The 16,326-nt window shown below is 42.5% G+C and overlaps 1 protein-coding gene across 4 annotated transcripts in view; it reads right to left on the bottom strand.

Moving 5' to 3' along the window:
* LOC106608480 (circularly permutated Ras protein 1) overlaps positions 1–16,326 on the bottom strand; it is a 40,159-nt gene that overhangs the window by 15,908 nt on the left and 7,925 nt on the right. For all 4 annotated transcript variants that reach the window (XM_082977336.1, XM_014206409.3, XM_082977335.1 and 1 more), the window contains 5 exons: positions 12,761–12,850; positions 2,165–2,316; positions 1,924–2,005; positions 1,613–1,737; positions 1,110–1,194 (listed from right to left, as the gene is read on the bottom strand). In XM_082977336.1, the coding sequence (XP_082833462.1) occupies positions 1,110–1,194; positions 1,613–1,737; positions 1,924–2,005; positions 2,165–2,316; positions 12,761–12,850 (534 nt within the window). The remainder of the gene's footprint in view (positions 1–1,109; positions 1,195–1,612; positions 1,738–1,923; positions 2,006–2,164; positions 2,317–12,760; positions 12,851–16,326) is intronic.

Raw genomic sequence — 16,326 nt, forward strand, 5'->3', positions numbered from 1 at the left:
GGAGAGAGAGGTGAGATGTGGGAACAGGAGGAGGAAGAGGGGAGGAGGAGAGAGAGGTGAGGGGAGAGAACAGGAGGAGGGAGAGGAGAGAGAGATGAGGGGAGAGAACAGGAGGAGGAGAGAAAGGTGAGGGGAGAGAACAGGAGGAGGGGGAGAGAACAGGAGGAGAGAAGAGGAGGAGAGAGAGGTGAGATATGAGAACAGGAGTAGGAGGAAGATGGGGATAGGAGAGGTAAGAGGTTGGTAATAGGAGAGGAGGTAAGAGGAGAGGTAAGGTAAGGTAATAGGAAAGGTAATAGGAGAGGAGAGGTGAGAGGAGAGGTAAGGTAATAGGAGAGGTAATTGGAGAGGAGAGGTGAGAGGAGAGGTAATAGGAGAGGAGAGGTAAGGTAATATGAGAGGTGAGAGGTAAGAGGAGAGGTAAGGTAATAGTAGAGGAGAGGTAAGGTAATAGGAGAGGAGAGGTAAGAGGAGAGGAGAGGTAAGGTAATAGGAGAGGAGAGGTAATAGGAGAGGAGAGGTGAGAGGAGAGGTGAGAGGAGAGGAGAGGTGAGAGGAGAGGAGAGGTAAGAGGAGAGGTAAGGTAATAGGAGAGGTGAGAGGAGAGGAGAGGTAAGAGGAGAGGAGAGGAGAGGTAAGAGGAGAGGTAAGAGGAGAGGTGAGGTAATAGGAGAGGTAAGGTAATAGGAGAGGAGAGGAGAGGTAAGAGGAGAGGTAAGGTAATAGGAGAGGAGAGGTAATAGGAGAGGTAAGGTAATAGGAGAGGAGAGGTAATAGGAGAGGAGAGGTAAGAGAAGAGGTAAGAGAAGAGGAGAGGTAAGAGGAGAGGAGAGGAGAGGTAAGAGGAGAGGAGAGGAGAGGTAAGAGGAGAGGTAAGGTAATAGGAGAGGAGAGGTGAGAGGAGAGGAGAGGTAAGGAAATAGGAGAGGAGAGGTAATAGGAGAGGTAAGGTAATAGGAGAGGAGAGGTAATATGAGAGGAGAGGTAAGAGGAGAGGAGAGGTAAGAGGAGAGGTAAGGTAATAGGAGAGGAGAGGTGAGAGGAGAGGAGAGGTAAGGTAATAGGAGAGGAGAGGTGAGGTGAGAGGAGAGGGTGTGTGTGTGTCTCACCCTTCCTCCAGTCTGGTCAGCCAGTAGTCCCACCTCAGCCAACCTGCAGTCTGTGCCCTCAAAGGTCATTACTGAAACTATCACACTGCAGAAACAGAAAATACATGACAGATCAATCATCACCCTGCAGAGTGAAGGAATACACAGTCAACCTGAGGAGTTTTGTGATAAGCTATTGGATGTTTGGGGGTGCATTGTACTTTGGTGTACATGGAGGTTTTTGGGTGTACACTAACCTTCTGTTAGCTACCACCTGGGATAGTTAGGGGTACACTAACCCTCTGTTAGCTAGTTAGGGGGTACACTATCCCTCTTAGCTTGTTAGGGGGTACACTAACCCTCTGTTAGCTACCACTGGTATAGTTAGGGGTACACTAACCCTCTGTTTGCTAGTTAGGGGGTACACTAACCCTCTGTTAGCTAGTTAGGGGGTACACTAACCCTCTGTTAGCTAGTTAGGGGGTACACTAACCCTCTGTTAGCTAGTTAGGGGGTACACTAACCCTTTGTTAGCTGCCTCGTTGGCTAGCTGTCTGTAGAAGTAAGGTGACTGGGGGGAGGAGAAAGGGGCGGGACTCTCCATCTCACCCAATCCGATGTTAGCTCGCCCGTCTGTACACAAGATCACCTAGAGGTCAACCAATCACAGAACACAGAACACTGAGAGGTTATAACTGGTCATAACAATGATATAGGAGTTGACATAAATGAGACATGGTGTCTGATAGGCTGTCAGAATTTCAACGAGGCATCTGATTTGGTTGTGATACCGGAAGTGAACTGCTTTTGGATGGACCGCTCAGCTCTGACTGACCTTTGACCCCACGAATCGAGACGCCATGGCAACGGAGACCAAGGCTGCAGGACCCAACGCTGTAGCCCCGTGTTCTCGCAACCTGGAGAGATGGAGAGATAGTTAGAAAGGGGAGAGAGATAGTTTTAATAAGACATACAGATTGACAGGCAGGCAGTCAACCAGCCAGACAGACGAACAAATAGCCAGACAGAAACCAATGGACAGACTGACAGAGAACCAGCCAGACAGACAGACTCACTCTTTGACTCTCCGTGAGAGGTGTTGGTAGCTCTCAGCTATACAGTGTGGAGTGTTGTACTGTTGACCCTGTTGTCTCAGGTAGTCATAATCAACAAGAGCCCAGTCCCTCAGAGAGACTGGTACACCTGAACCATCACCATACACTACTACCTAGAGAGGGCGGGAGAGAGGGAGGGAGGGAAAATGATTATAACAATAAAAAATAGATGCAACAAGTAGGCAGGTTAGTAGGTACAAACATAGGCGAGAGGAACCTAAGCTTCCCCAAAAGTCAATTTAATAAAAATTGGTCAAAATGATGTAATTACTCCTGTCTATACAGAAATACATAAAATGATTGAAAATAGTACACCTGAGAGCATGATGTAGCCACAAACTGACATTTTCAACATGTCCCCGATTGAGTCTGTAATACCAACATGCTTCAAGCAGACCACCATAGTCCCTGTGCCCAAGAACACAAAGGCAACCTGCTTAAATGACTACAGACCCGTAGCACTCACGTCCGTAGCCATGAAGTGCTTTGAAAGGCTGGTAATGGCTCACATCAACACCATTATCCCAGAAACCCTAGACCCACTCCAATTTGCATACCGCCCAAACAGATCCACAGATAATGCAATCTCTATTGCACTCCCCACTGCCCTTTTCCACCTGGACAAAAGGAACACCTATGTGAGAATGCTATTCAATGACTACAGCTCAGCGTTCAACACCATAGTACCCTCAAAGCTCATCACTAAACTAAGGATCCTGGGACTAAACACCTCCCTGTGCAACTGGATCCTGGACTTCCTGACGGGCCACCCCCATGTGGTGAGGGTAGGTAGCAACACATTTTTTACATTTTACATTTTAGTCATTTAGCAGACGCTCTTATCCAGAGCAACTTACAGTAGTGAATGCATACATTTCATACATTTAATTTTATGCATTTTTTTGTACTGGGCCCCCGTGGGAATCAAACCCACAACCCTGGCGTTACACACACCATGCTGGCGTTGCACACACCATGCTGGCGTTGCAAACACCATGCTCTACCAACTGAGCCACAGGGAAGACAACACGTCTGCCACAATGATCCTCAACACTGGAGCTCCCCAGGGGTGCGTGCTCATTCCCCTCCTGTACTCCCTGTTCACCCACGACTGCATGGCCAGGCACGACTCCAACACCATCATTAAGTTTGCTGACGACACAACAGTGGTAGGCCTGATCACCGACAACGACGAGACAGCCTATAGGGAGGAGGTCAGAGACCTGGCAGGGTGGTGCCAGAATAACAACCTATCCCTCAACGTAACCAAGACTAAGGAGATGATTGTGGACTACAGGAAAAGGAGCACCGAGCACGTCCCCATTCTCATCGACGGGGCTGTAGTGGAGCAGGTTGAGAGCTTCAAATTCCTTGGTGTCCACATCAACAATAAATTACAATGGTTGCTTGAATGAGGACCTGGGTTCAATCTCCAGCATCTCCACGAAACCACCAAACTCAGCACATTACATTTTTAATGGGACTGGGGTAAAGTCATTTTCTCTGATGAATCCTCTTTCAGATTGTTTGGAGCATCCGGGTAAAAGCTTGTCTGGAGAAGACAAGGTGAGTGCTACCATCAGTCCTGTGTCATGCCAACAGTAAAGCATCCGGAGACCATTCATGTGTGGGGTTGCTTCTCAGCCAAGGGAGTGGGCTCACTCACAAATTTGCCTAAGAACACAGCCATGAATAAAGAATGGTACCAACACATCCTCCGAGAGCAACTTCTCCCAACCATCCAGGAACAGTTTGGTGATGAACAATGCCTTTTCCAGCATGATGGAGCACCTTGCCATAAGGCAAAAGTGATAACTAAGTGGCTCGGGGAACAAAACATTACCTACACACACACCTTTTTTTCCCCGCACTATTGGGCGCATGTGACAAATAAACTTTGATTTGATTGTTTTAAATCACAAGTGCATAGCCTACAATTGGAGCTCACAATGCTGGCAGTGGGTGTGGCAAACAATCAAATAACTGATTGTTGAGAGAGAGAGAGAGAGAGAGAGAGAGAGAGAGAGAGAGAGAGAGAGAGAGAGAGAGAGAGAGAGAGAGAGAGAGAGAGAGAGAGAGAGAGAGAGAGAGAGAGAGAGAGAGAGAGAGAGAGAGAGAGAGAGAGAGAGAGAGAGAGAGAGAGAGAGGAGAGAGAGAGAGAGAGAGAGAGAGAGAGAGAGAGAGAGAGAGAGAGAGAGAGAGAGAGAGAGAGAGAGAGAGAGAGAGAGAGAGAGAGAGAGAGAGAGAGAGAGAGAGATAGATAGATAGATAGATAGATAGATAGATAGATAGATAGATAGATAGATAGATAGATAGATAGATAGATAGATAGATAGATAGGAGACCTTTTCAACATTTATATCAATGAATTAGCAGACATGTTGGACCATTCTCCAGCCCCAGGACTCACACTATTTGACACAGAGGTAAATTACCTGCTATATGCTGCTGATTTGGTTCTTCTATCACCAACCAAAGACATTATAGAGCAATATTACCATAATTGGGCCCTGGCAGTAAATAAAAAATAAATAAAAATCATGATTCCCCCCCCCACAAAACAACTGAAACAGATGTCAGAAACACAAATATAAATTCACCCTGAACAACACCATCATTGAACACACAAAACATGACTCATACCTTGGTCTGACCATATCTGCATCGGGAAACTTTAATATGGCAGTGAATGCACTCGAAGAAAAAGCCGGCAGAGCATTGTATGCAATAAAAATAAAATTATTCAAAAATCAACATCACTGTTGCAGTTAACTAGATTTTATGGTATAGAGTAGGTTATCTTGTCGTAATTCTGTTGTTGATAGTTAGATGTTATGATACAGAGTAAGTTAGGGCTAGGCCCCTTTTTTCTCCACTTCCTGTCTGAATGACGTGCCCAAAGTAAACTGCCTGTAGCTCAGACCCTGAAGCCAGGGTATGCATATAATTGGTGCCATTGAAAAGAAAACACTGACGTTTGTATAAATGTTAAAATAATGTAGGAGAATGTAACACAATAGATATGGTAGGAGAAAAGAAAAACCAACCGGAATATTTTGTTGTTGTTGAGACAATCCTCTTAGAAATGCAAGAGAAAGGTAATATTGACAATTAGCTCACTGGATCCTATGTCTTCCACAGGGTGTCAGCAGTCAATGTCCAAGGTTTCAGGCTTGTAACTTCAAGCATGATGGCGCACACAAATTTGTGTTTGCGCGTGCCATGAAGACATTACACACCTGCTAAAATCGGCTTCCTATTGAACATACTTCTTTCTGAAAGAAATATTATAGTTTGATTACATTTTAGGGTACCTGAGGGGTAAATAGAAATGTATTTTGACTTGTTGAAACAAAGTTTAGGGGTAGATTTTCAGATTCCTTTCTCTGCAAGTTGAACGAGTGGATTTCTCAAATCGATGGCGCCAACTAAATAGACTTTTTGGGATATAAAGAAGAATTTTATCTAACAAAACAATACTACATGTTATAGCTGGGACCCTTTGGATGACAAATCAGAGGAAGATTTTCAACAAGTAAGTGAATATTTAATCGTTATATGGGAATGTATGAAACCTGTGCCGGTGGAAAAATATTTTGTTGTGGGGTGCCGTCCTCAAACAATCACATGTTTTCGCTGTAATAGCTACTTTAAATCGGACAGTGCAGTTATATCAACAAGAATTTAAGCTTTCAGCCAATATAAGACACTTATATGTACAGTTGAAGTCTCAAGTTTACATACACCTTAGCCAAATACATTTACTCAGTTTTTCACAATTCCTGACAATTAATCAGAGTAAAAATTCCCTGTCTTAGGTCAGTTAGGATCACCACTTTATTTTAAGAATGTAAAATGGCAGAATAATTGTAGAGAGAATGATTTATTTCAGCTTTTATTTCATCACAATCCCAGTGGGTCAGAAGTTTACATACACTCAATTTGTTTTTGGTAACATTGCCTTTAAATTGTTTAACTTGGGTCAAACGTTTCAGGTAGCCTTCCACAAGCTTCACACAATAAGTTGGGTGAATGTTGGCCCAGGTTTGTCAGGTTTGTAGGCCTCCTTGCATGCACACGCTTTTTCATTTATGCCCACAAAATTTCTATAGGATTGAGGTCAGGGCTTTGTGATGACCACTCCAATACCTTGACTATGTTGTCCTTAAGCCATTTTCCCACAACTTTGGAAGTATGCTTGTGGTCATTGTCCATTTGGAAGACCCATTTGCAACCAAACCTTAACTTCCTGACTGATGTCTTGAGATGTTGCTTCAGTATATCCACATCATTTTGCTGCCTCATGATGTCATCTATTTTGTGAAGTGCACCAGTCAACCTGCAGCAAAGCACCCGCACAACATGATGCTGCCACCCCCGTGCTTCCCGGTTGGGATGGTGATCTTCGGCTTGCAAGCCTCCCCCTTTTTCCTCCAAACATAATGATGGTCATTATGGCCAAACAGTTTTATTTGTGTTTCATCAGACCAGAGGACATTTCTCCAAAAAGTATGATCTTTGTCCCCATGTGCAGTTGAAAACCGTAGTCTGGCTTTTTTTATGGTGGTTTTGGAGCAGTGGCTTCTTCCTTGCTGAGCGGCCTTTCAGGTTATGTTGATATAGGACTTGTTTTACTGTGGATATAGATACGTTTGTACCTTTTTCCTCCAGCATCTTCACAAGGTCCTTTGCTGTTGTTCTGGGATTGATTTGCACTTTTCGTAACAAAGTACGTTCATCTCCAGGAGACAGAACTCGTCTCCTTCTTGAGCGGTATGACGGCTGCGTGGTCCCATGGTGTTTATACTTGCATACCATTGTTTGTACAGATGAACGTGGTACCTTCAGGCGTTTGGAAATTGCTCCCAAGGATGAACCAGACTTGTGGAGGTCTACAATTAGTTTTTCCTGAGGTCTTGGCTGATTTCTTTTGAGTTTCCCATGATTTCATGCAAAGATGCACTGAGTTTGAAGGTAGGCCTTGAAATACATCCACAAGTACACCTCCAATTGACTCAAATGATGTCAATTAGCCTATCAGAAGCTTCTAAAGCCATGACATCATTTTCTGGAATTTTCCAAGCTGTTTAAAGGCACAGTCAACTTAGTGTATGTAAACTTCTGACCCACTGGAATTGTGATACAGTGAATTATAAGTTAAATAATCTGTCTGTAAACAATTGTTGGAAAAATTACTTGTGTCATGCACAAAGTAGATGTCCTAACCGACTTGCCAAAACTATAGTTTGTTAACAAGAAATGTGTGGAGTGGTTGAAAAACGAGTTTTAATGACTCCAACATAAGTGTATGTAAATGTCCTTATTCAACTGTACATACATACCATTTAAAAGTTTGGGGTCACTTAGAAATGTCCTTGTTTTGAAAAGAAAAGCACATTTTTTTGTCCATGGAAATACCATCAAATTGATCAGAAATACAGTGTAGACATTGTTAATGTTGTAAATGACTATTTTAGCTGGAAACGGCAGATTTTTTATGGAATATCTACATAGTCGTACAGAGGCCCATTATCAGAAACCATCACTCACACTTGAACAAACAAGACGAACTGGCACAGACAGACAGAAAACACAGGTATAAATACCCAGAGGATAAGTGGGGAAGATGAGCGACACCTGGAGGGGGTGGTGAGAAGCACAAGGACAGGTGAAACAGATCGTGACAACCAGAGCACCTTCTTCCAGTCATAATTTAAATGACGTTTGGCAAACTCCAAGCGCTTCCGCCTGTGTCTTGGGGTCAGAAAGGGTTTTCTTCTTGCAACCCTTCCAAAGAGCCTGTGTTTGTGGAGACCCCATCACCAAGGCCTGCAATTCTTTCAAAGTGATTCTTGGGGATTTTGTTGCTTCTCTTACCATCCTCCTCCCTATCCTGGGGGGTAAAATGCATTTGTGTCCTCTACCCGTGAGGTTTTCAACTGTTCCATATCTTTTTAATATTTTAATAATTGCCCTGACAGTGCTCAGTGGTATATTCAATCGTTTGTGGATCTTCTTGTAGCCATTACCAGATTTATGAAGGTCTACAGCCATCTGTCTCTTTTGAACTGCCAGTTCTTTTGATTTCTTCATGGGGATGGATGACAAAGGGATATTGCATGTGTGTTACCTCATTTTTATACCCTAGTGAAATAGGAAGTGATGTAATCGCTCAATATAGTTCCTTAAATCTTAAATAAGTGGAATTGAATTCCTGGTTTAAATTTGGTAGATGTTATTTACAATAATCTGTAGGGGTGCCATTAATTGTGAAACCTTGATTTGGAGGACATTGATTTTTAATTAAATCAATACATGATTTGGTGGGTTCCATTGAAACATTAATAAAGTACATTATTTCTCACATGTTGGTATTTTGAGTATATCTCTATATTTATATTGTTTTTTATTTTTTAAAGTATTGTTTGTGCATTGCCAGTCAGGGGTGCCAGTAATTTTGGAGCCGACTGTATATACATAAACATTCATACATATACACATATATATATATATATATATATATATATATACATACATACATACATACACACACTTTTTTAAGAATATACCTTTATTATTCCCTGCAAACCCTACCACCCTTCCCCCAATTGAAGTAAACTAATAAACAATAACACTTAGGCTTCTACCTTCAGTTTATGCATACTATACACATTTTACAATAGTTATATTTTGTTTGTTTTTAGTCCTGGCCTTCCTCTACTTCTGATGTCCATCAAGTTTCTATTTGTTACTGTTCTATTTAACACAATTTCTGAACCGATATACATTTTACAGACACCGTATGTTTTACATTAGTTATCTTGTTGTTATTAGTCCCACCCTTCAGCTCCATTCAACCCCTCCCATCTATCTCTTAACACCATCCATTTTGGATTTCTATTTGCCATATATTTAACTGTGCTGGGATGCTTCACAAAAGTACTGACCCTTTCTATTCTCATAGCTTCTACAGATTGTAAATTAAAGAGAAACATTTTTGCTAAAATAATTATTATATTATTGATTGATTGACTATGACTTTTCAAATCACCCAGTATTTGTTATTTTTTTTCTCGCCTGAGTAGCCTAGTTTCACTGCCAAAAATGTAATTAAACCATCTAGTGTTCAGTGAAATATCAACATAATGTCAAATACAGCTAGTCTAGTCAAATAATTAACATCCAATCACATTAACCATTACTAACGGTCCAAAGGTAGCTGCTGCTTATGTTGGTATCTGTACTAATGGCGCAAATGCCATGACAGGGAGACATAGTGGAGTGGTAACTGCAAGCAGTTGCTCCCGACGCCACTTGGCTACACTGCAGAATCCAACTAGATACTCTTGCTGCCAAAGGAATGCCTGACAGCTTGAAAGTGTCACGCCCTGACCACAGAGAGCCATTGTTTCTCTATGGTGTAGTAGGTCAGGGCGTGACTAAGGGGTGATCTAGTATATCTATGTCTATGTTGGGTTCTAGTTTCTTTTTCTATGTTGGTGTTTTGTATGAGTCCCAATTAGAGGCAGCTGGTAATCGTTGTCTCTAATTGGGGATCATATTTAAGTAGTTATTTTTCCCACCTGTGTTTGTGGGATCTTGTTTTTGTGTAGGTGCCTATTTGCACTTCACTGTCTTCACGTTTCGTTGGTTAATATATTGTTTTTGTATTTTTCTAAGTTTCACATTATAATAAAGATGTGGAACGCTACTCACGCTGCACCTTGGTCCAATTATTACGATGATCGTGACAGAAAGACGTTTTGGACACTACAGTGATAATGGTTAACTTTGTTAAAGCAAGGCCCCTGAACTCTCGTGTATTTTCTGTACTATGCAATGATATAGGCAGCGACCATGTAACACTTTCACAACATACAGAAGTGCGCTGGTTATCAAGGGGCAAAGTATTGACACTTTTTTTTAAATTGAGAGACGAGCTTAAAGTTTTCTTTACTGACCATAATTTTCACTTGATGATGATGAGGAGTTTCTCACACAACTGGCCTATCTGGGTGATGTTTTTTCTCGCCTGAATGATCTGAATCTTACTCCGCAACTATATTCAATGTGCGGGACAAAATTGAGGTTATGATTAAGAAGTTGGAGTTCTTCTCTGTCTGCATTAACAGGGACAACACACAGGTCATTCCATCATTGTATGATTTTCTTGTGTGCAAATCACCTCAAGCTTATGGACAATGTCAAATGTGATGTAGCGAAGCACCTGAGTAGGTTGGGTGCACAATTACGCAGGTACTTTCACAAAACGGATGACACAAACAACAGGATTTGTTATCCCTTTCATGCCCTGCCTCCAGTCCACATTACCGATATCTGAACAAGAGAGCCTCATTGAAATTGCAACAAGTGGTTCTGTTAAAATTGAATTTAATCAGAAGCCACTGCCAGATTTCTGGATTGGGCTGCACTCAGAGTATCCTGCCTTGGCAAATCGTGCTGTTAAGACACTGATGCCCTTTGCAACCAAGTACCTAAGTGAGAGTGGATTCTCAGCCCTCACTAGCATGAAAACTAAATGCAGGTACAGACTGTGTGTAGAAAATGATTTAAGACTGAGACTCTCTCCAATACAACCCAACATTGCAGAGTTATGTGCATCCTTTCAAGCACACCCTTCTCATTAACCTGTGGTGAGTTATTCACAGTTTTTGATCAACAAATAAGGTTTTATATGTAAGATGGGTTAAATAAAGAGAAAAATGATTGATTATTATTATCTTTGTCACTTCCCACGAGCTGGGTTGTGACAGAAACTCACACTCATTCTTGTGTTAAATAAATGTATCGTATAGTGTGTGTGTGGCAGGCTTACAATGATGGCAAAAAACAACATTTGAGAGTGCGCTGACCCTTGTGCTAAAGGGGGTATGCAGCTGGAGGTTGAATGTTTGAAGACGTACGGGACTGTAAACATTTTGGGAACCACTGTTCTAAGTAAATGTTGCAATTCTTAAGCCATTCCTGGACCTGTGACCAAAAACGTGTAGGTTATCTTGTCATAACTCTGTTGTTGATAGCTAAATGTTATGGTACAGAATAGGTTATCTTGTCATAACTCAATTACACTACTACTATTCACAAAATATGTGTCATACACAACTGGCTGCCAGGGGTTTTCCAGTCTGAGACAATGTGACGCGATACTTGTCGTAGGAACATCTAGAGCTGACACAATGTCACAGATGGTATCATACACTGTCGTTTCAACTGCAAGTACTACATAACACTCTTCATCCTTATCTTAAACTTTAAAGGTCCAATGCAGCTGTTTTTATCCAATTTATCAAATAAGTTCTGGATAACAATTAAAGTGCCTTACTGTGATTGTTTTCAAATGCTCAAAAAAAGAAACAAAAATAGCTTCTTAAACAAAGAGCAATTTCTCAATCAAGAATTTTGCTTGGACTGTCTGGGAGTGGTCTGAGTTCGCCAGGCCTAATCGGAGGGATCTGTAACCTAAACACTAGCTGTTATTGGCAAGAGAGGTTTGAAACTCTCTTTGTTATTGGTCTATTAACTTATACTGCCTGGTGATGTTGTCAGGCGGTCCAAAACACTACCCATTCATAACAAGCAAGAATTTCTGGCAGCCTTTTCAAACAGCTCTTACACTAAAAGGCCATTATCATAATTTTCACAGTTTCACAGTATTATTCCAACTTCATAGTGTGGAAATATATATAAAACACAGGAAATCACGTTTTTGACAGCACTGGGCCTTTGATAATAATTAATTTAAATAATTGTAATAATTTAAATACTAATTATTCTAAATCTTCGTAGAGCACATAGTTAGTAATACAACTTTTATAACTCTTGTCTTAAACTGCATAAAAAAAGGAATAGAGATGGGATTATGTGTCATATATTATAAGTCCTTAGCTTCTTTGTCTCTCTATGTTGATATGGCACAACAAGAGGTGAGTGCTTGCTGAGTTTTACTGAGTCAGAATGTTAAAATGTCAGTGTCACCAACAGACACACAGAGGAGAGTGGTTAAGTAATTAGGTGACACCATTTCAAATATGAGTCAGAGAAAAATCATGCATAATAAAATGTGTGATTTGTGTCACAGCTGTACCTGTTTCCCTCCCTCTCTCCCTCTCTCCCTCCCTCAGCCTCCCTCCCTCCCTCAGCCTCTCTCCCTCCTTCAGCCTCCCTCCAACCCACCCTCCCTCTCTCTCTCTATACCCCTCAGCCTCCCTCCCTCCCTCCCTCCCTCCCTCCCTCCCTCCCTCCCTCCCTCCCTCCCTCCCTCCCTCCCTCCCTCCCTCCCTCCCTCCCTCCCTCTATACCCCTCAGCCTCCCTCCAAACCTCCCTCCCTCTCTCTATACCCCTCAGCCTCCCTCCAACCCTCCTTCACTCCCTCAGCCTCCCTCCAACCTTCCCCTTCTCTCTCTATACCCATCAGCCTCCTAGCCTCCCTCCCACCCTCTCTCCCTCCCTCTCTCTATAGCCCTCAGCCTCCCTCCCTCCCTCCCTCCAAATCCACTCCCTCGTTCAATTTTTTCAATCAATAGATCAATCAATACCTCGTCATTGAAGGTAACAATGGCGACTCGGCGGTGAGGCGAAGTCTTAAGTAGAGAGGACAGCGCCCTCTGGAGGGCATCCTGAATACTCTACAGAAAGAGAGAGAGAAGAGCATTGACATATTCATTCATTTTAATAGAAGCCTTCTAGCCTTTTACGTTTCTAGACTCTGCGTTCCATCTGAAATAGACTAGTCTTTTCTTTTTAGGAGGTAGATCAGCTTTAATATTGCAAATAGATTGTGGCTCAATGTAATTGTCTGCATCATTTCCAATCCCCATATATATACATTTTTAGAAATATATATATATATATATACAGTGGGCTCCAAAATTAGTCCTTAGCTTCTTAGCTTCTTTGTCTCTCTATGTTGATATGGCACAACAAGAGGTGAGTGCTTGCTGAGTTTTACTGAGTCAGAATGTTAGAATGTCAGTGTCACCAACAGACACACAGAGGAAAGTGGTTAAGTAATTAGGTGACACCATTTGAAATATGAGTCAGAGACAAATCATACATTAAAAAGAATGTATGATTTGTGTCACAGCTGTACCTGTTTCCCTCTCTCCCTCTATATACCCCTCAGCCTCCCTCCATCCCTCCCTCCCTCAGCCTCTCTCATTCCCTCAGCCTCCTTCACCCCCCTCAGCCTCCCTCCCTCCCCTCAGCCTCTCTCATTCCCTCAGCCTCCTTCATGTCCCTCAGCCTCTCTCCCTCCCTCAGCCTCCCTCCCTCCCTCTATATACCCCTCAGCCTCCCTCCCTCCCTCCCTCAGGCTCTCTCATTCCCTCAGCCTCCTTCCCCTCCCCCAGCCTCTCTCCCTCCCTCAGCCTCCCTCCAACCCTCCCTCCCTCTCTCTATACCCCTCCCTCCCTCAGCCTCCCTCCAACCCTCCCTCCCTCTCTCTATACCCCTCCCTCCCTCAGCCTCCCTCCAACCCTCCCTCCCTTTCTCTATACCCCTCAGCCTCCCTCCCTCCCTCAGGCTCCCTCATTCCCTCAGCCTCCATCACCTCCCTCAGCCTCCCTCCCTCCCTCCCTCAGCCTCCCTCCAACCCTCCCTCCCTCTCTCTATACCCCTCAGCCTCCCTCCCTCCCTCAGCCTCTCTCATTCCCTCAGCCTCCTTCACTTCCCTCAGCCTCTCTCCTTCCCTCAGCCTCATTCACCTCCCTCAGCCTCTCTCCCTCCCTCAGCCTCCTTCACCTCCCTCAGCCTCTCTCCCTCCCTCAGCCTCCCTCCAACCCTCCCTCCCTTTCTCTATACCCCTCCCTCCCTCAGCCTCCCTCCCTCTCTCTATACCCCTCAGCCTCCCTCCCTCCCTGGCTCAATATAGTTCCTTAAGACTTAAATAAGTGAAATTAAATTCCTGGTATAATTTTGATAGATGTTATTTACAATAATCTGTAGGGGTGCCATTAATTGTGAAACCTTGATTTGGAGGACATAGATTTTTAATTACATCAATAAATTATTTTGGTGGTTTCCATTGTGAAATTAATAAAGTACAGTATTTCTCACATGATGGTATTTTGAGTTTATCTATATAATTATATTGTTTATATTTTTTAAAGTATTGTTTGTGCATTGCCAGTCAGGGGTGCCAGTAATTTTGGAGCCCACTGTGCATATTAGTTTAAATATATATATATATATATATATATATATATATATATATACACACAGTATAAAGTGGCTGCTTTGCATTATGTATTGTTGTCTCCACCTTTTTGCCCTTTGTCACGTCCTGGCCAGTATAAGGGTTAATTGTTATTGCAGTTTGGTCAGGACGTGGCAGAGGGTATTTGTTTTATGTGGTCCGGGGTGGTGTTTTGGTAAAAGGGTGTTTGATTTAGTATTTCCGGGTTTTTGGTTTATGGTCTATGTTTATGTATTTCTATGTGTAGTCTAGTAAGTGTGTTTCTATGTAGAGTTAATTGGGGTGGACTTCCAATTGAAGGCAGCTGTAGTGTGTTGCCTTTGATTGGAAGTCCTATATTAGTTGGGTGTGTTTATTTGTGGGAAATTGTTCTGTGTTTAGCCTTGTGCCTTGCCAGACTGTCTGTGGATCGTTCGTTTTGTTGTTTTTGTGTTCATTTTGATTTAATAAATGTTCAAAATGAACAAACACAGTCCTGCATTTTGGTCCTCCTTCACCGACGATAACCGTGACACCCTTTCTGCTGTTGCCTGTGCCCAACAATGTTTGTACCCTGTTTTGTGTTGCTACCATGTTGTTGCTGCCATGTTGTTTTGCTGTCATGTTGTCATGTTGTGTTGCCACCATGCTGTGTTTTCATGTGTTGCTGCCTTGCTATGTTGTCTTAGGTCTCTCTTTATTTAGTGTTGTGGTGTCTCTCTTGTGATGTGTGTTTTGTACTATATATTTATTTAATGAATTTTAGTTGGCCTTTTGCCTTTTGGTAGGTCGTCATTGTACATAAGAATTTGTTCTTAACTGACTTGCCTAGTTAAATAAAGGTGAAATAAAAAAATAATTAAACAATATACTGTATATATACTTTTTTGAAATGTATTATTATTTTCCCCTACCCCTACAACCCCTCCCTTAATTGGAGTAAACTAATAGACAACACTTCCAGCTTATACATACTATATACATTTTACATTAGTTACGTGTTGTTTTTTTGTCCCATCCTTCAGCTCCAATCAACCCCTCCCATCTATCTCTGAACACCATCCAGTTTTGATTTATATTTGGCGTATATTTTTCAACTGTGCTGTGATGTTTCACAAAAGTTCTGAACCTATATACAGTTGTGGCCAAAAGTTTTGAGAATGACACAAATATAAATTTTCACAAAGTAGCTGCCTCAGTGTCTTTGGATATTTTTGTCAGATGTTACTATGGAATACTGAAGTATAATTATATGCATTTCATAAGTGTCAAAGGCTTTTATTGACAATTACATGAAGTTGATGCAAAGAGTCAACATTTGCAGTGTTGACCCTTCTTTTTCAAGACCTCTGCAATCCGCCCTGGCATGCTGTCAATTAACTTCTGGGCCACATCCTGACTGATGGCAGCCCATTCTTGCATAATCAATGCTTGGAGTTTGTCAGAATTTGTGGGTTTTTGTTTGTCCACCCGCCTCTTGAGATTTGACCACAAGTTCTCAATGGGATTAAGGTCTGGGGAGTTTCCTGGCCATGGACCCAAAATATCGATGTTTTGTTCCCCGAGCCACTTAGATATCACGTTTGCCTTATGGCAAGGTGCTCCATCATGCTGGAAAAGGCATTGTTCGTCACCAAACTGTTCCTGGATGGTTGGGAGAAGTTGCTCTCGGAGGATGTGTTGGTACCATTCTTTATTCATGGCTGTGTTCTTAGGAAAAATTGTGAGTGAGCCCACTCCCTTGGCTGAGAAGCAACCCCACACATGAATGGTCTCAGGATGCTTTACTGTTGGCATGACACAGGACTGATGGTAGCACTCACCTTGTCTTCTCCCGACAAGCTTTTTTCCGGATGCCCCAAACAATCGGAAAGGGGATTCATCAGAGATAATGACTTTACCCCAGTCCTCAGCAGTCCAATCCCTGTA

This window comes from Salmo salar, chromosome 07 (genome assembly GCF_965601325.2).
Source record: "Salmo salar chromosome 07, fSalSal1, whole genome shotgun sequence".
Lineage (NCBI taxonomy): Eukaryota > Metazoa > Chordata > Actinopteri > Salmoniformes > Salmonidae > Salmo > Salmo salar.